We start from the raw sequence: 20851 nt of genomic DNA, 5'->3' as shown, positions 1-20851 counted from the left end.
TTTCTAAACATTGAACCCCAATGAAAATCTGGAAACAAATTTACAGATATAAAGCACTGTATTGTGAGAACTGGGGCTGAAAACTTAAACTGCAAAACAATGCAGTGTTGATCAAATAGGAAAACAAGTTCTGTTAATGCATCACATTTTTCTTGCTTCAGTTGTTTTCAGAAACATATCTGTTTAACTGTAATATGAGTTTGTTACAATTCGGTCACCATATTGGCCAAACAAAACCCATGCACAGTGCATGGCAGCTGCAAAATCCCCCTTTGTCAAATAAAAAGATCACTGCTACTTTCCGCATTTCTGGAACTCAAAGGCAAACACCTGCAGGTGATTTACAGGTGCTTTACTCGTGCCACTGCCTGACAATGACACTAGCAATGAATAATATTGTTCCCTAACTCCTAACTACAAAAAACACTTTCTCCCCATAAACACATAGGAAACATATATCGAATGATCTGAGCATAGGTTACATCACATCCAAGAAATTATTTTGTTTATTGACCAACAGGACTTATTGTGCCACATGTATGTGTATGTAGCCAAGGACATTCATTGCATGTAATACCCCTCCCTGTCTTTACTTGTTTCCTGTCTTCTTCTATAATGCCTAATAAAGGCAGAATGAAGACCTCTAACCCGAATGACTTTTTTTTTTTTGTTACATTCCACTAGTAAAATACATTGTACCACAAACCACTCTTTCCCATTTCATAGTGGTACTCTAAGTGTGACTGTTATCTTGGGAAAATTGAATGGCACACGATGATTTTAATTATTTAAAGAAGATGAAAGCTCTGTTCTGTGTTCTGTAGTTGTAATGGAAGGACAGTAAGAATGTGTGTGTGTGTGTGTGTGTGTGTGTGTGTGTGTGTGTGTGTGTGTGGGTGTGTGTGTGTGTGTGTGTGTGTGTGTGTATGTATGTATACACACACACACACACACACACACACACACACACACACACACACACACACACACACACGTCACATTTGCTTTTGCTATTTCTCTCATTTTATCTTGGACCCAGCAGCAGCCACAGCTGGCTGATGACAAGCGGCCAGATACCAGCTGCTGGTGCTTAGAGTGCTGATGTTTGGTGTTGACTGAACAATAGCCGGAAGACTCATCCAGTGTGCTGCAGCCACAGCTGTGATCACAAACAGTGAGCTGCTGGGAGTTAACAGTGGTGGCTAGCTGAAGCCAAGACATTAGGCTGCAGTGACTGGATTTGCTTTATTCTGGTGCCAAATTGTCTCAAAAGCAACCAAAACTTTGCTTGCAACCATCTGGTGCCCTGATAGCTGTGTGTAGCAACTGAAAAGAGAATGAAATTATAGAAATGATTCTATAAAAGCGGTTGAAAATGGATTGTTTGTTACACAACACTGTTTGTATTGTGGCTAGCTAATATGGTTGTTGCCAAAGGTAGTTGTTGGCAAAATTAGGACATGGTTTGGAGTGGGCATTTCCATTGCATGGTTGTTTTGCATACTGTATCAACTGCACACACATACATGTAATTATTTGTACATCTGTCAGGCAAACGATGAGCCTGTCAGTGTCAGTGTGAAACAATATGAAATTCTCCTTCATTCATGAAACAGAAATGAAAAATGCTGCTTCTTATTAAAATACATAAACTACAGATTTCATCCTGTAGACTAGGAAAGAAGAAGTTGGACCATTGTGCCCTCTGTGGTAACTTGACTTAGCATCACACCCTGAAATAACTGGTCATCTGTAAACAGCATGTGAGGCAAAATGCGAGATGCAGATCTAAATGTGTTTATTATCAGGACAACTTTACAGTTACCAACAAGCACATGGAGCGAATGAATGAATGATGGATGTTTATTGGTCACCAAAATTGTAGTGTATTCAATTAATTATTTAAGTATATTAGGTTAATCTACAAGGTACAATGACAGAAAGATGTAGTCCAGCCAGTTCCATTCAATGTATGGATTAAAAGAAAAATATGTATATTATTTGGGGGATATACAAGGTCCTTGTTAAAATTTCTATCAAGTCATGAAACCACAACAAATTGTTCTGTCACTTGTGAAAACTAAAAAAAAATGGTTATTTCCCAATTTGATGTCGCTACGCGGTCATTAGTAACAGCGGTCGCTGGGCAGGTGCTCGTGCTCGGGGATCCAAGGTGTTCTGGCAAAACACTCAGCAGCTTTCCTGTCACACTCACAGATGAACATCTCACATGCATTGTTTTTGCCTGAGGAAGATAAAGTAGAGAGCACACTGTGATACCAAGAACAACCAGCACTAAATGAAAGAAACTGAGAAAAGTGCCACTTTGAATGTAACGGCAACAGTTTTCTCATCAACATTTATATCATCTTGAATGCAAAGTCAGTAAATCTGCTGTTGGAGAAACAACTATATTCCTGCTGAGTCTATGATCAAATTACATTTAGAAGATCAAAAGCCTCCCAAAAAGATCAGGGTGTTTCAGTGTACTCACTGCCACAGGTGATCTTCTTGTTTTGCTTGTTACAGCTGTAGTGATACAACTCAGTGTAAGGATTGTCCAGGATGGGCCAGCACTCAGAGTGTTGCATAGCATCACCATAACACTGGTCATGCACTTGGCAGCACCTACACGTCAAAAAGCCAAACAAGACAAATTTTGAAACAGACTGGCCAAGATTTTATTTTTACGTCGTTGGAATATGAAGCAGAGTGACTGAATCGTGACCTGTCCAGATCATCCACAGGATTGCCGGAGCCTCCTTTTCCGCAGTAGCAGCCATAGTCGGCATAGTCAAAAATGGGCCAGCTATCAGGCATCGCACACAGGATCATGTTTCGAAATTGGTGTAGTGCCCTGTGGTCCGAAGACTGGGCTGAAGCACAACAAGGAGGCACAATCAGAATTGTATTCATACTCTATTCGATGAGGCATCTGTTCAATACAGCTTTAGTCAAGTTGCACTCACCAACAGAGAGGCTTGCAGCCAAGAGAAGCAGAGTCTGGAGGCTATTCATCCTGTAGGTCAGAGGGCCAGTCACACAGCAGCTCTCACTCTAACATCAGGTCCCCCTTAATATATATCAAGCATGCGACCTTGACCCAGCTGTTCATACTTAAAAGTTTCACACGCCCTGTGATGCACTCGCACTCTCTGCTAACATTTCCAAAGCCTGAGCCTTGTCATTTGAATGTGTTTGATGTTACGTCTAGACTAGAGTTGCTCTGCCTTGGGGTTAGGGATCCATGTTGTGGGAGGGAGGACTAAGATAGGATTCCAAGTTATGTTTCAGAGTTTGGTGGAAATGTTCTAGAACAAAGTGAATTCAGCAAACCAACAAACATGTTGGCTAAGAGAGTTGACCATGATTTTGTAGCTGTAGCTCTACAGACAGTCTTGCATGTCACAGAACATTTTGTCTCCTTCAGGGATGAACACCTGACATGTAGTTAGTACAGTTGTTGGCAGATTAGCAACTTTCTCTAATACTCCCAAAACAACTGTTCAAATCCCACATCAACAATGTCATGGAAACTTAATTTTTCCACCTTAGCGACTTAACTTTGTATGACCATTTAGAAATCAAAAAGATGCTGAAAAACTGATTCATGCTTTTTTGTCAAGCTCGATTACTGTGCAGCACTATTTACTGGCCTCCTGCAAAAAACACTGAAAGACTTCAGCATAATCATACGGCAGCTTGGCTATTAACCAGAACCAAGAACAGAGAGCACATTAGTCCAGCTTTAGCTGCTCTGCACTGGCTTCTTGTAACATTCTGAATTTCAAGGTCCCCCTCCTTGTATACAAAGCCCTTGATGGGCTAGGACCAAGCTACATTGCCAGCTCTGTTCACTATTTGCCTTCAGGAACACTGCGATCATTTGCTGCTGGTTTATTTTAGGTTCACGACAACAGAAGAATGAAATTTTTGGATGCAGGCTTTGTCAATTACTCTTCAAAGCTCTGGAGCATACTGCTTATAGACATCAGGGAACCCAGCTCACTAAATGTTTTCAAAAGGAAGCTAAAACTTTAGCTTTTAACTAGCTATGAATTTCTGAATACAGGTCAGATCGTTCTCGCACTTCTTTTAACATGTTGTATTTCACTTGATTTTATGCATTCTATGTACTCTATTTTTACTTTATTTTATTGCAGCTATTCAGTGGGTTTAAAGTCCAATCTGTCTATCCTATCATGTTTTTTAATCCCTGCAGCACCACAACAGGGTGGTGCTTTCTGGGGCAGCTTCAGGCTGTGCCTGACACAGAAAATACCCGCCCTGAGGTTAAAGACGTGGGAAGATGCTCTGGGGTAGCCTGAAATAGGCCTATTTCGGTTAATCAAGACCAGTGGTGAATCTCTGTCAATCAGGAAATTGGGAGGCTCTGTTATGCTTGTTTGTTTCAGAAGTAAATTGGTTAAGTTTTCACACAATGCAAAATACTGCAAAGTCCTCGACTATTGATGCTCAAATTGTTGACTGCCATTGTATTAAAGAAATAAGAGAGTTTGGAGACCTTTGGTGGTTTTATTTCATCCTTCGTTTTATCTCATTTCTTTATTATTATGAAGTGTTTTTATTTTCTTTGCATACATTTTCTAAAACTGTTTTATGTTTTATGCCTTTTTTTACTTGGTGCATACGATTCCTTTGTTGTAAAACACTTTGAGCTGCAGTTCTTGTTAGAAAGGTGACATACAAATAAAGTTTATAGTTATCATTGTCATTCAGGGAAATCATTGTTTTGCTTTGACTTTATGACCAATTCAGATGTCCCACTTTCCTTTCAGTGTCTGTTTAGGAACAGACCTTCAATTGTTATCAACATCGCATGATCTCCTCTGACTGAAGTTCGCTTGAGTAGTAGTTTTCCCCTCCCTTTTCTATTGTGTCTTTGTGTTTTGCTTTCTCTCCGTTTCCTGTCTGTCTCTCCCCTGTCACTGCAGGTCATGGCTGGCAGGTCTGAACTGGCCTCCTCCTCTCATGGACACACCTGCTCCTAATCATGCAGTCAAGACTCACCTGCTGCCACAGTATTTAAGGACCAGCTTTCCCCAGTATTTGTCAAATTGTCTGTTCATCCACATGGCTTTCCTTGTCTGCTTTCCTGACTCTGCCCTGTCAGTCTGTATGTCATGAGTTATTTGGATTTGAACACTTGTCCTGCCTGTTCACTGTCAGCTGTCTCGTCAGCCTTTGTTTGTGGATGTCCTTGAGACTCATCTGTTGCACATTTTCTGAACTATTCATTAAACCATTGACTTTTCTGTTATGACTCTCTTTGAGTTCAGCATTTGGGTCAGTTATACCCTGTGTGAAAAAACAAGAAACAATGTGTCATCCTGTGTTCTCACCACAGACAGCGCCCAGAATAAGAATAAGAGTGGAAACTAACTTAACTTTCCTCTTATAGCATTTCATGCTAACTCAAACCTTCAGATTATCTATCTCATTTTCTTACCTTGCTGGTTTAAGGTGGAAGACAATGGAAAAAGATCACTGTGTCTAACTATCCTAACTATAAATGCCATGAAAGAAGAAGCCAAATCAAAGGTTGGAGGAGGAAGGAAAACAAAATCTTCAGGAACACTACCTGATCTACCTATAATACATAAATCAAGTTAATGCAAACATGATTACAACAATGAAAAGAAAGTTGAAAAAGAACTGAGTAGTTCTAATCAGTATCTGAAAGTCACAATATATAAATCAATAGTTTCATAAGGAGAGCCCTCACTGAGCCACCTTGGATCTAATCTAGCCAGCCAGCACTGCCATCCTGTCCTGCATCATCCTTTAACTCCTTTTGTAAGGTTACTAACCTCTCTATGACCCACTGGAGTTCGCTGAGTTCTGATTACACATAGATGTACAGCATTCATCTTTTATCATCATACATACTTCACCATGAGGAGCTGCCAGTAGGACTACCACAAGCCAATTTGGGAGAATCATTGTAGATGCGGCAACTACCTGCTGTCCCAAGGCCTCCAAAGTGTAATGATGTTGATGAAGCATGATGAGATTTGACTAGCCTTTGGTCCTCCACAGCCTATCAGCAATGAGTGAATCAGCTTTCTACATCTGTTCTTTGAATTTCTAGGGGCTTCATAGGGACAGTTTTTTGCCAATACCTCACTACAACTGAATTCCCACTCCTGCGTTGAGCGGCATCCTCCTGTCTACCCGCCTTCAAGGAGATAGAGTACATTAATATATTTTCAAATTATATCTAGGTGACTTGCTTCTCACTTGCATCAGAAACAATTAAAGATGAGAGTGGTCAGTGGCATGCCACTGTCATTTCAGGATATTTTCAGGATATTGCTGACAAGATTCAGAGAAGGGGAAAAGGACAGTAAGTTGGCGTGTTTGACTTTTGAGGGGGAGTTGAAGAGAGTGTATGTTGAATATGTGTGTCACAAGGTGAAGCTTTATGAGAGAGCTCTCAGATGTTTCTGCTGTCAGGAATATGGATATGTTGCTGCAGTATGTAGGGGCGGGAAGGATAATTGCTATGTGGTTGAGTGCTTAGAGGACAAAGAGCAAGCAAAGCACCTACCCCGTGAGGGAAATCATCGTGCAGGGTCAGCAGAGTGCCCAAAGGGAATTAAGGAAATAAAAGTGAATAGATTGGACCAGAAAAGGGTTTAGTATGTGCTGAAGTGGCTAAGAGAATGAAGAGAAAAAAAGGGAATAGTGGCAGCACCAAAGGAAAAGGAGCAGGAAAGGAATATCTGCATTAACAATAAGTAGTGTGGGGTTATTAATTATGCTATTGGAATAAGGGTTAGTCAGAAATGATCGAGGTTGTGCTGGACGCAGGAGATTCTTGAACATGGTGGACATATCTGGAGAAAATCTAAGCGCTACACGGGAGGAAGCATTTGCACCAACTCAGACAGGCTTTTGGGTATAGAATGGACGATGTCATGAATGGCATCGCTTTGGGTGGACATTGTAATTTTCACTGTGAAGCTGTTACAATCGAGCAGTTGGTGGTAATGCAATTCATATGGATGCATAAAACTCAACAGAAGAGGAAGAGGACCGGCAGAGGCCAGCAATAACCTTGCTGCATCTAGTCTGTCAGAAATCAACCAGAAGAAGAAGGAGGAGAAACCTACAAGAGCATAGGTGTCGTACTGCCAGACTGCACTGGAATGGCACTCTGCAGTGCAGTCTGGCAGTTGAAGATCCAGTCATCACTAAACCGTATGCCATGCGAAAGAGCTAATAAAAACAGATGGAATGGTCACAGCTGTCATATTGATTCACGATGTCAACTTGTGAAAAACATCTGAAGAGCTTCTAAAATATGATGTTTTGCTGTAAACTATCCAACAGTTTATGCAAGCACGGCTGAATCGATTAGTTTATTAACCAGTTAGCTGACAAAAAATTAATTAGAACTATTTTGTATTTTGATAATCATTTGTGATTTGTGATTCTTCGTTTAAAAGCATTTCACGATTCCAGCTTTCACAGATGTGAGGAGTCACTGCTCCTTCTCTTAATTACTTTAATAATTGTATTTTTTTAATGCTTTTGAGGGTTACTTTATTGGCAGGGAAGAACAAGCATTGCATCTCTATGGGCTCTGCTATTACATTCTTTTTTTTTTTTAAATACTTTGTGAAGCCTCTCCTGCAGCAATGTTTGTTTACCACAGTCAGCATTCCCCATTTCGACACACAGGCTTCTTTCTCCATGTTATCTGTGCATCATTGCCAATGTGTGAGCAACACGATGAGTATCAGTTAATTATAACATTAGAAGAGTGGTGGTCTGTTGCACTGCTTCCTTTACAGCTGCTCCCATCTGAGCACGACCTGTTGAAACTTCATCACGACTGTTAAATAATGTAGCCCACAGTAATGTCTGGTGAGGAGCAGATTAGCAGGTTTTAATGCTGTCCATCATGTGACCTTGACATTAGGCAGAGATAAAAGAGCTGTTTTGCTCCACCAGGATGGAAGCTACGCACATGTATCCAACAATGTAGCGTCAGTCTCGTCATCCAAAGGTCTTCATCTTTCCTCGTCGACTGGATGGAGTAGATTTGTTTGCTTTGCATAACTCCCCTTAACAAATCGTTTTTCTGGTGCAAGGATCCTGGATATACTCCAGCACATTCCTGCAGTTATTGAGCTGCACCCATCTCTCAGTCGAGTCTTCGTCCATGTGGGTATGAATAATATCAAGTATCAAGCTCTAACATGATATCAAAGTTCTGGCCATAACTGTTGCAAGTTTGAGTAAACAATCTAAAACAATGGGCCCATTGTGAAGAAGACTATGAGATCACTTGTAAGTCTTATATAACAACTGATGTCTTTCGTAAGATCTGGATCTTCATGTTTGCTTAGTCAAGGCCTGCCCGCCTAGCTGGTTATTGTTTTTTAAACCAGCCCAGCGTATCCTCAGCATAACCTTGTCCCTATGGCAGTGCTAGCTTACCTTATGAGTGGTGATTTTGCCTACAAGCTTTATCAGACCCAATTTTCCTACTATCACACAACGGATATGTTCTGACTGTGATGCACCTGTCTGCACAGACTACGTGCAGGCTAACATCATTTGGGATGAACTGGAACACAGACTGTGAGTCAGGCCTCATCGTCCAACATCAGTGGTCGACCTCTATAATGCTCTTGTGGCTGAATGGAAGAAAATCTGTGAATGAATGAGATGTTCAATATTAATCTCATATGGGTTTAATGTTCGCATTTTCAAAAATCTTTTTTTTTTGTTTTCCTGAACACTTTACCAGTTACCAGCAAATGACAAACATCTGGAACATGTAACCTATTGGTGTTTATCACAAAAAAAAAGTATTTAGATGTATCTTTAATTAAATAATTAATGTTGCAGATCAAGCTGCTTTAGTTTAGGACTGTGCTCTCTATCTTTATGTATTTCATTGACTCCATCCTCTTGAAAATATACATATCAGCAATGCTTGATTCATACTTGACAGCCATAGTTGCCTTGGTCATGGCTTCTAAAAAGATTCATGGGTCATGCCTGGTTACTGTGCCACTGTGCAAGACACATCATGACACCAAAGAATGTCTTGTTTGCTTTGTAGTAAGTGAAGCGAAGCGAAGCGTGTACCAGAGAAAATGACCACCATCATCACTTGAAGTCACTCACGTGAAGTTTGCATTCACAGTACTTTCTGGAGACACTTTTGCATAATTATGTAACACCCTCATAATTACCTAACACAACCTGTGCCTTGACGTGTCTCACCATATGTACAGAGCCATGGAAAATCCCAGACTTTAAGAGCAATGGTGATATGAATACTGATGATATGATGAGAACAGCACCTGCGGAGGAGAATGTTTCAGCTTTTCTGGCACATCTGTGAATTCATAACTCATATTTCTGTGTTTGGTTTGGCTCTTATCATGACTTTTAGGTGTTTGCTGTAGGTTAGTGAAGATACCAATAGTATGGGTGAGTACAACACTTGAGACATCACATTGTAAAAATGTTAAAGATCTTTGTGCCAACCAGCAACAATGAAAAACAATTGCATTTGTATCGAAAGCAGTTTCCAAACTGAATATCTGCTTGATGGTCTATTTTTTTGTCAAGCATATGGTAAATATAAGTTTTAATTGTATGAATGAATGAGGCTGACAATACAAATATGAGCACAAATGTTGACAAAGAGCTACAGTCCAATCAAAAACCAAACAAACTGCATATGGATTTGTAACTGATTCTTTAATACAAATGTCTCTCAAAATGAAAAAATGTGTACATGCCAGCTTGGTGCAAAGGGTCAACGACACTTTTAGTGATATTGCAGTTTAAGTAAAAGTCAAGCATTTTAACACCAATAAATCATTTACGTGTTAACTGTCACAGCAGAAGTAACACAAACAAATGAGACCTTCACTGAGGAGATTGTCAGCCTCTACTGGCCCATAGCATAGAAGAAATATAATTAACACCATGGTCTCATTTGTTAGTGGTAATTATACTAAGATAGCATATTTGACAATGATACATTGCTGTGAATAGGTGGTGTAAGTCATACATTTAACTGAAAACACATTCTAACCCTTCAGTCTTCATGAAACACAAACAGTACAGAAGAAATCTTCATTAACAGTACAACTCAGTCACATGATCCTTCACTTGTCCCTTCATCGGTGCTGTGGTTCAGTGATTGCTTTCTCTTCATCAAATATCTTCAACACTTTGTTCCCTGTTATACGTCTTTCTCGTCAACCATGAGTTAATCCGAGACATCATTTTAGAGAAACAAACGCCAATGATGCCATGTTGACTGAGCCGGTGGTGAACAGCTATCTGGTGTGACTTAATTTTTTGTAATGCATTTACACTGTATGAAAGAGGATAAGTCGTGTTACTGTGCAAAGGTACATCATTGTGAAGACCACTAAACCTGCTTAGACGTTCAAAAAGGGTAATAAGCATTATCCTGATGACATTGTCGTGCCGTGAGTGTACATACATTGTATGCATATTCTACTTTAAAAATAAAGGTTTATCATCATAGTGCAAAACTAATAAAGTTACTCTAAAGTTTAGACCAAATTCATTTCTCGAAACATAACTCGGTTGGTGCTTTTGGTCTCAACTTGTCTACATATTGACTGGAATGGTCTTGACAACAATACTGCAACTAACTATAGAAAAAGGGTTTATGACAATGAAACAAACCACACCGCCAACCAAAGAAGAAAAAAATACATCACTGAATACTTCACAAATAATAGAAAAGATCTACTCTGTGTGTTGTGGGTATCATTAAATAACAACTTCTCAAGAGAAACAGGCTAAATGAAAACAGTGGAGAACTACTGCGGTGCTTTCTTTTCCTTCGACCTTAACGTTCATATTCTTGATTGTACTGCTGTTGTCCTCTCAGTCATGGGAAACACCACAGCAGCCTCATGCATCTGAGAACTTAAAGTGAGACTTTCCCAGCATTACCAATCCTCATTACGTTTGCCACTGTTTTGACCACAGACGAGCCATGGTGCCCCACCTCATTATTACTGCCTGTCTATGTCTACTAAGCAAAGATTGTGTTGTTGCAAACTACAGAGGGCAATCGGTGAACAAATAAAGGCGGATTATATAGGATTGGAGCAACTGAGTGACTTTTATCATCCTAAACAGACAATAACTGGACACACAGTGAGTGTACAAGATATAATCTCATAGCCTTAGATTCATCTCAGATTCTCATCCAGGTGGCTGCTGGCCTTTCTCAGGTTTGGGTAATGAACACAAGTGGTGACACGCTGACATTCAGAGCGCTGTGTGTTAATCTTCAAATCAGGATCTGGACGTGTGAGCAAATCAAACCCGTGAGCAATGTCGCCTGCATTCATCTGCTCTTTCTCTGTGATCAAAAAAATGGATGGAGCTCATATTTTGTACACTCGGTGTACAGTTAACACACTGGGACAGGACTGAAAAGTCAGTCTTCAATCAGATGGGTTTATATAGTAAGGTGGTGACATACTTCTTCTTGTAGCGGTGTGTCGCACTGAGCACCATCACTCCATCCTGGAACAGAAAAATGTAACATGAAGGAAAAATTTAGTTTAAGAACTCAGCACTTTAAACAATGATAGAAGTGAGCCAGTGGGAACAATACCATCACTCATACCATGTGCAGTGTCACCATACTGTAAACCAGAGATTAGCAGGAAAGCCACCCACTAGTCTGGACGGCCTGCTCCACTCATTAATCCCCATCAACAATGAGGCAATATAAAGTCTACTACTTGTACATTCCTGTCTACTGCTGTTAAGCAACTATTCCTTTGGCCTCATTTTAACAAAGACAAACTTCAAAGAACATTTTAGCACAAAACAAGAACTGCAGCTCTTCTATTGGAAGCATTTTAGGATGGGATCTCTCAACAGCCAGTATGGACAAGAGGATGTTTCAGTGTACATATGGACATGCAGGTGTTGTTTTAAGAAAGGCTTGATCTATCCTTTATAGGTCTATCACCAGTGAACCACTAGAGGGCTTTTACTGTGAAGGCGCAGCCTTGATGATGGACTTAAGCAGGAGGCTTATTTTAACTGCTGCTGAGGAATGATCACATTAGGAGCAACAGGTGCTTGTCATTTAGGTAAGCAATACGTTTATGTGAGTTACTCTTGCTGTTTAGAAACAAAAACACTCATTATGAGCTAGTATGGAAATTTACCCATTTCGTCCCAGAGAGAAAATTCTGCCTGAAACTTCCCGACACTCTCCAAAGTCCAGTAAATGAACTTTTAATGCAAAACACACACAACTGTTCTGTTTGCAGTGGCTTGTTTATTCCATTACACTAGCAACAAAAAGGTGGCTTTCTATTAGGCTAATTTTATGCCAGAAGCTTTGAAATTATCCAATAAATGTGCCATTAAGCAGCATTTGTAAGTAATAAAAAGATGATTTGACAGTCAGTATGTGATTTTGGAATTTTCATATAACACGGAACAACCAACAGAGCTCCAGCATTTTATCTGCTACTGCATAATTATTTGATTACAATTGTAAAGCTCTGGGCACCCAAGTTGCTTTCAAGAGAAAGAGAGAAAGCGGCATGCTAAAAACAAAAAATATTATTTTACAGTAATAGGAAAAAATCAATAACTAGTACAACTATCTGTCCAGCTGTCGACTGACATGGAAAATACTGTGTGGTTTAGATGGGAATCCATAACTGGAGGTACAAGTAAGAATGATTCTTCCTCTTTTCCCCCAATCTAGTCTGACACTGCTGTTAGCATCCATAGCTTGACATGCACATGTAGCCTGTTTTTCCTGTCATAATGTGGGGGGAAAGGCCAATTATCTGTCCTTCAGCTCCCCCATTAGCAGCTTGTTATCATTGCCGGCACTCCAATCTGCTGTGCAAGTTTCGGGCATGCTTGCTAGCAGCTGCAGTGGCTCACAGTTTCTATTAAAAATACTAACAAAGCTGGTCATTTCTCAAGTGTCACCACAGAAAAGTTTTCCCACATTTCAGCAGCCACATGGTGCTGAAAAAACAGCAAACACAAAAATTATTTTTGGCATCATTCAGTCAACTTGAGAGCCTACCTTAATGGATAGAGCATAGAGGTGGTTGAGCATGACGTGGTTGGGTTCTGGGAGTAACGCAGGGTCACACTGGATATGAAAAAATAAATTCATGTAAGTCATGAGAAGGTTGCAGCACACAATAAAGAAGTTCTTTTCTTTCAGGAAAATCCACAAGAAACTGTGAGTTACTTACAGAAATTCCAGTGTCTTTGTTGAGGATGACCTGCAGCAGGTGAGGTGGAAGTATGGGTGGAGACTTAAACTTCTCTTCCTGTTTAGGAATATAGGCATCCTGATGATACGGCCCGGGAGGAGAGCTGGAGAGGTCTAATTCAGGAGAGGAAGAGAAGCAGAGTGAGGGAGGAAGAGTATGACTGAGATGGAACATCAGTTTCAAACATTTCCACGGACCTGTTTACAAATCATGGCCTCTTTTCATTAAGCAACAGAACCCAACAGCACATATCACAGAATGTGACATGAAAATGGTTTGTCAGCACTCACCTGACATGTCAGAGCATTTCTGCGAGTCCACCATTAGAGCGTCAAACACCTCGAAGTCAGTTTTCTTCACCTGGATGACATTGTTGACTGTCCCTAGTTGGCTGGTTATAACTGGCTGTGAAGAAACATGAGAAAATCAAATTCAAAAGGAATGCCCGAAAGTATAAACCACACACACAATGTAATTTCTATGATAAATAACCACTGTTTAAGTTTAAAGGCATGTGACTAAACAACCCCTGAAGCAAATTACAGGTGAACAATATCTCACGAAGCAAGATCTTCAACTCTGTCTTTCAAAAATGTCCCTCATTTGTCAAGTGCATGGGAATTCTTTTCACATTCGCTCCTGTTTCTTCACAGATAAACAGGATAACATGGGATAATCGATACTGTCTGGGGAAAAAGTCACGTTGGAGAGCAGGAATAATTGCTTACCTCAGCTGGGTCGTGGGTCCACTGGCCATCCACGTAAAATTTGTACTGATGCTCCCCTTCAGGTAGATCAACAATGGCCACAAAGGTGTTCTGACTTTGACAGATGAAAAGAGAGAGCTTTTAGCACACAGGAGAGTGAAAAGTATTTCTCTTTAACCTCATCAATAGAGTTAGGCGGTATCCAAATTTTGATACCGTCAAACTTTCCCCACATTTTCCCGGGGTATACGGTATTACCGTGACTAATTAAAAATCACTTTGCAGGGCAGCGTGACATGCGCGCAGTTCAGACGGTCAATGCTCACGCGAAGAAGCACCAGTCCTAACTCGTAGTGTAGTGTAAATTTTTCTAACAGATAAGTGATGATGTCATGTATTCACTGGAGAAATAGAATATAGTGTTATAATCAATGGTAGCAAATGACTGAAGAAGATAGATTTGTTGAGCCTTATATTATAATAGCTCTGATGAAGTGTGTTAGTGTGATGCACTGCCCTCAGAATGACACCTGGCCACAGCCGATATACTGAGCATGAATCTGGGATAGGGCTGCACGGTGGCGCAGCAGGTAGTGCGCGTGCCTCACAGCAAGAAGGTCGCTGGTTCGATTCCCGGGTCAGGCCTTTCTGTGTGAAGTTTGCATGTTCTTCCCGTGCATGAGTGGGTTCTCTCTGGGTACTCCGGCTTCCTCCCACAGACCAAAAACATGCTCATTAGGTTGATTGGTGACTCTAAATTGCCCCTAGGTGTGAGTGTGAGTGTGAATGGTTGTGTGTATGTGCCCTGTGATCGGCTGGCGACCGGTCCAGGGTGTACCCCGCCTCTCGCCCGCTGACAGCCGAGATAGGCTCCGGCCCCCCCGCGACCCCGAAAGGGATAAGCGGCATAGAAAATGGATGGATGGATGGATGAATCTGGGATACACTGAGACAGAAGGGGGAGTGATCATGGATATGACGGAAGGAGAATGCTCATGGTCTGAGATTTGAGGACAGTGTTCGTTGCCCGAGATTCTGAAACCCCCCTTCCTCGAAACCCCCTCATCTTGAAACCCCCCTTCGTGGCCTTGCAGGTGTTTGGGCAGCTGCTATTCCTGAGATTTTGAAACCCCCCTTCGTGGGGTGTGCAGGTGTTCAGGCAGCTGCTACCCTGTGTGACCTAACATAACCTCACTGTCCTGAAGTAATCTTAAAGCATATATTCTTTATAATTGTGTGTTTACTATAATCACTGATGGATTGAAAGTTCTCATAATCACTTTATGTGCACTTAATGACCAAAGTATTGTTTTTATGCTTTCTGTTATACACTCTGTGCCTGCAATAAAGTTGTAAACTTTTAACTTTAAGTATGAAACAAAAACCAAAAGATAATGATGTAATTTGGGAAGAATAGAGAGAAAAATAAATTGACTGCCTCCTTGGGATGCACCTTTGATGTAACAATGCAAATCTGGGAAAGATAGGGGATTTTAAGGTCAGAGCAGCTGCCCTGAGATGACCTTACGGTGTAAGATGAGAAGCAACTCACAAAAAACAAAAGATGCCCACAGGGCATGGTAAAAACCTAGCTGAAGTGTATAAAAACAGAGCACTGACCATTCTACTTCGGAGCTCGTCAGGATTGCACTTTTTGTGTTTCTGAGCGTGTTCCCCTTTATTGTGCACAATAAAGTATTTTTGCTCCTCGGACTTCTGACTCCCGCAGAGTTTGTTCTTATCAGACACCTTTTTATTCTATTCGACTCTTTTTCATTTTCATTGGACATCCTCTATTTTTATTCGACACCCTTTATCTTTATTGGATTTTTACAATTTTTATCTTTATTGGGCATTTCGTTAAAAAAGAAGGATTTCTTTGAAAACAATTGGACGGCTATTTTTGAGTGTTTTGGGCCTGATTGTGGTTTGTGCATTTGGCCTTCACATTCCACGACAGTAGCATACCAGAATGAAGGGGGGAAACTCAGTTAAAAGCCTCTACCAAACATTGGCACCCAAACGAAACATAATTCATACCCCACGAAATATGAGCAATATGTGTAATTATATGTGCGTGTAACGAAAGCACGAAAATAGTGCACGGCATCTGCTGATTTCACCACTTCACGCAAATCTCAAAGGACTGGTATCATATGAAAGCAGAGAGTCTGATGATCACGAAGATGTCTGCCTCCACACTGTGCGACGAAAACTCGGCGAGCTAGCAGCCAAAGAGTAGCAGGAAAAAAACTTTACTAAATTATAAAGCATGTTTTACCTTTGCTGTTTTGTGGTCAAAAGTTATATTCCAGCCCGAAAAAAGGCTGCCAATGTCTCCTCCTATGACTCTGTGTTAGTTTGAGATCAATCACGAAGGTCCTGCTTGTTTACATAAAAAGGAGGGGGTTTCTAGAGTGGAGGGAGCGCTCTTCATGCAATAACCTATCTCTGGGCTTACTTCCTTCTGGATCGTCATTGGTGTTTCTATGGTGAATGTGGGCGGGTCGCTGAGCTATTGACCAGCGTAACTATGCAGTTAGTTTCACCGCTCCGTCTCATGAACGAGCAGAGCGCTCACAGAGGACTCTGCTGAGCAGCCCGAAGTGTTATTTTACTGTTTTATTTGCATTTCGTCCTTTTACGAGAGCTAAGAACAATAGCAAGCAGAAAACAGGCTGAAAAAGTGTTTTCAACAGAGGAGTTTCTCCGTGTGCTTGGACGAGATAACGGTATTCTGCCCAGACGCGCCCATATGAGCGCCTGGACATACCTGTGTTATAACACCCGTAAAACTGCTCAGGTTCTTTTTGTAGCATGTACTTTTGCACAGTCACCTTTTTCTCGAGTAAAAATTCAAGCAAATACACTGAACAGAGTGGACTTCATTTTTGTTGTGACGATGCTACAGTTATGTTAGATCCCTATAGACCTATATGCGCAGCATTTTTTAAATGATGGTAATGAAACTGATACCGTTGCTATTTTTAGATACCGTGGGATACCTTATTACCGGATTACTGCCCAATCCTACTCATCAATATTATATATGCCCTCTAGTTAGCAAGCTACAAGTCACTACACTGGGTCTAGAAAACCATTCTTACTCACAGGCACTTAAAGATATATTGAAAGGTTGGATCTTTCCTGCATGAAACAACTAGCTGTTTCATGAAAAAACAATTGTATTTCAGTTTTTTATTAGCTTCATGAGAAGTGGTAGAACTGTTCCTATTAAATAACTAGCAATGAGTATGGACTAAATTTCATGACACAGAAAAAATACACTACGTCCAGAGTTTAGGACGCCCCCTCACCTTCTAATAAGTGGAATCTTGTTGGCCCAGTTGTTGAAGGATCCAGAGAGGTAGACCTCTTTGCCATCTCCAGTCCAGCGAAAGACTGTTGGTCGGTCTAAAGTCGGCCCTTTATCATCTGCCTCCAGGTCCTGCTGCCATGCAAGGAACTCCTCTTTCTCTAAAGGAGCCTAAAATACCCATCAGACAACCACCATTCATTTGTCTAATTCTACTGGCAAGACCATGCTGGAAACAGATAAACTGTGTGTGAGACAGGAGCACAACTTACTTTCATGTCTTCACCATGAAAAATATCAGCATCCTCTGGGCTGTCCATCAGGATTTTTGGCCTCTCTCCCTCCTTGGTTCCTCGGCTGTCCCTCCGCTGAGCCTTTTCCCCCTGGCCCATGGCAGCCCTCTCGCTGCTTGTATTCCCCATGACTTTGTCTTCTAGTTGGCTGGTACAAGGTCACTGTGAGCAGGAATTGTAAAGTTAACCAGCACCCCAGGAAAGACTGCACGAGATCTGACTTTTTAAATAAGGTCATTAATTATTAACAGCTGATGAACTGGCAACAGATGTGGCTTTCAAAGACCTCATGACTGAAATGAGAAAGAGGATTAGAATAGCACTAAAGTTCCTGTCCTGTCCTATCAAATTACAAGCAACTGTGGGTCAGAACCATGTAGCAGGACTTGGCGGGCTTACACTCCACACCTGACCAGTGAACTGGCCAGTTCTTTGGAATATGGCTTCATAAACAAAACATACTCTATGATCAGAAGGCAATCCCTGCAGCTGGAAACTGAATAGCAGCAGCCACACATTTTACAATGCACCACCTGGGCACCTGCATTGTTATAGTTTACATGTCTGGTTATGTTAGGCTTAAAATTATCCTCACATCACATTTCTTTCAGTATGATACCTTCTTTTTTCAAAAGCTCAGTACTGTGTTGGACACCCTTTTTACTACATATCACATTTTGTGACATTACTACTAACCATTTGCAAGTATAACACTGGGTTTTAAAAGTTTTTGCTCTTTGACTACAGTACAATATAGAATTTAGATTTGCGGAGACTAGAAACTCTCTTGAGAGTGAAAATCCAACAGAATCAACGAATACCTTGGCTTTCATCATGTTTTACTCATGTTTTTCTGATATATGTTACTGCCGCATGTTACTAAAGCAGTGCAGAAAATCAATCTGCACTGTCAGCTGCACAAGTCAGCAGCAGTAACATAACCTTGACAAAATAAAGGCAGATATGGTATTTAAAGTAAAGGATTATTTATTCCCAGCATGTGTCAAATCAGTGGATACTGAGTTTCCTATTGCTGTCAAATGAAATGATACCAGCAATCAGAGGTGACCTTGGAAAAGCCAAAGACATTTCCCCACAGGCGCGACTGAAAATATAAATATAATAATAAAATAAAATAAAACATTAATATAAAATATACATACTTTCCTGTCGATATGTGATCAAATAAATTGGATTAATCGCTTACTGCAAGATCTGACTTTATAATAAGTAAGGTCATTAAGATGATGTCGTTTTTCCAGGGTTTTGCCTTTTCTGCACTGCTGTTGATGACGGAGTTGGTGTATTTTCCACTATATGATAGTACTGAGAATTTGACTAAAGTAATGTTACTGTTTCCACCACTAGTCATGATGCTCTAACAACATTAGTGATACGATCATATAAAGAGGACGTAACATTATGCAGTCCTATTACCCTTTATATTGGTGCAGCATGCAGTGACACAGAGATGCTAACTAACGCTACGCGCAATGATATTGACATTAGCCATCAACGGCAGTGACCCCTAGCCAAGGCTAAAGTTACGCTAGCTCGTTTTAACTGAAGGCTGAACCCGGAAGCTCCTTTAACTTTTGTGGGATTATATCTTGATTCACCTGTATTGACTGGACCGCAGGTAGCTTAGTTTCAGGCAATAGCACCTCAGTGTCAATACGAGGTAACGTATGCATGGTATACATGGTTTACTGAAGCTAACGCTCATTAGCAGCTAGCATCAGTGTGTTGTGTAGCCGGCTGGAAGTCCTGTCAATCCAAACAGTGCTACTGGCTGCTGCTTGAAAGTGGTATAATTTAAACAATGAATGCACTGACTGTGAATACAGACAGTCATCTGGCTTTTTACCTGAGAAACGTCTAACGCCGTAGCTGTCCGTATTAGCTCGTAATACCCATTTCACCGGAGCTGAAAACAAACATTTAGTCACACTAAACAAACCCGCCCCCTGGTCTGCGCACGCGCAGTAGGTCAAACATAAAAATGAGGCGCACTATATTAGAAACTACTGAATAATCACACAATACACTGATTCCCCAAATGCACAAACTATCATGTAAACAAGACACTTGAAATATGACCATGACTGCCACTGATGTAAAATGACGTCTCTCATCACGTAGATGTCATTTTATGTACTCAACACTAGATGGAAGCGTGAGTCAAGTACAGTGTCGATGTACGGCATAAAAACACAGCGTTACTCACGTTGAGAGCCGATAAACTGGGTCTGAGTCTTAAATTTCTAATGCATAAAAATGTATGTTTCCTGTAAAACAAATAACAAACAATATGCATCTGAATTGAAAATTTGGAACACTTCCCAGAAATATGAACTGCTATTACAACTACTACTACAATAATAATAATAATAATAATAATAATAATAATAATAATAATAATAATAATAATAATAATAATAACAATAATAAAACATACAAAAACAAAAAGGAAACAAAAAAACAACAGCTAGGAAAATGGACAGTGCTGCTAAATATTTTTATATTGAAGCTGTAAATATACATACAGACATACATATTATGTGTGTATTTCCTTTAGGCCCATTATATAACTTACCGGCCATTGATAATGAGAAAAGAGTTCTTCATATTTACATCTGTTAGCTCATGCCAAAAATTTATATCAGCTGCCGTTATTATCATCAGCTAAATTCAGGCTCCGGTTAATAAGAAAACATAACATTTTTGTGCCATTCTTGGTATTTACTGAGTTTGTTCAGCAATGCAACATGCGCAGTGAATAAGTGCAAGTTGCCATTCACACAAAAGGTCTTTGGTTGCTCCTGAATGATGGAGGTCCAGCAGTAACAATGCCTTAAAAGATTACCTTCAAAATTTTGTTTAATGTGAGTTCTGTATTGCCATAAATATCATACTCATTACTGATGAAATGATGCAGAAAATAGCTCATCACAATTTCAGGCAGCCCAGTCTGATCCCAGGACAGTGCCAAAGCTCATACAGCTGCTGTGGTCACATTGTCCCTCAGCAGTGTTGTTGTGCCAGTGCACCTGTCAATAGATGACGCCGATATTTTGTCATGGCAAGGAAAGCACAGGTGTAATTAATGACATTAATAATGTTTCCATTTAGAGGCACCAGCAAGTCACAATGCATAATACCAGGGCTCTGTAAGTGACACACCTAATGGAGTGCAGCCATGATCGATGATATTAGTTACACCTGTGCTGG

The 20851-nt window shown here is 40.5% G+C and overlaps 2 protein-coding genes across 2 annotated transcripts; both read right to left on the bottom strand.

The window, feature by feature from the left end:
- Window positions 1-2126: 2126 nt before the first annotated feature.
- On the bottom strand, window positions 2127-3018 carry LOC139348808 (phospholipase A2-like). The gene is made up of 4 exons (XM_070989157.1): window positions 2970-3018; window positions 2729-2876; window positions 2495-2628; window positions 2127-2245 (listed from the first exon to the last, which is right to left on the bottom strand). Exons 1-4 carry the CDS (start codon window positions 3016-3018, stop codon window positions 2127-2129), a joined length of 450 nt encoding a protein of 149 aa, XP_070845258.1.
- Window positions 3019-9728: 6710 nt separating this feature from the next.
- prkab1a (protein kinase, AMP-activated, beta 1 non-catalytic subunit, a) lies at window positions 9729-19746 on the bottom strand. The gene is made up of 8 exons (XM_070989313.1): window positions 19488-19746; window positions 17600-17782; window positions 17329-17498; window positions 14033-14126; window positions 13595-13709; window positions 13284-13417; window positions 13109-13177; window positions 9729-11568 (listed from the first exon to the last, which is right to left on the bottom strand). Exons 2-8 carry the CDS (start codon window positions 17747-17749, stop codon window positions 11491-11493), a joined length of 810 nt encoding a protein of 269 aa, XP_070845414.1. The 5' UTR covers window positions 17750-17782; window positions 19488-19746; the 3' UTR covers window positions 9729-11490.
- Between the last annotated feature and the right edge of the window lie 1105 nt (window positions 19747-20851).

The sequence above is a fragment of the Chaetodon trifascialis genome, chromosome 20 (assembly GCF_039877785.1).
Source record: "Chaetodon trifascialis isolate fChaTrf1 chromosome 20, fChaTrf1.hap1, whole genome shotgun sequence".
NCBI lineage: Eukaryota > Metazoa > Chordata > Actinopteri > Chaetodontiformes > Chaetodontidae > Chaetodon > Chaetodon trifascialis.
Note: the sequence above shows the minus strand (reverse complement) of the source record. Positions and strands in the feature narration are given on the sequence as shown.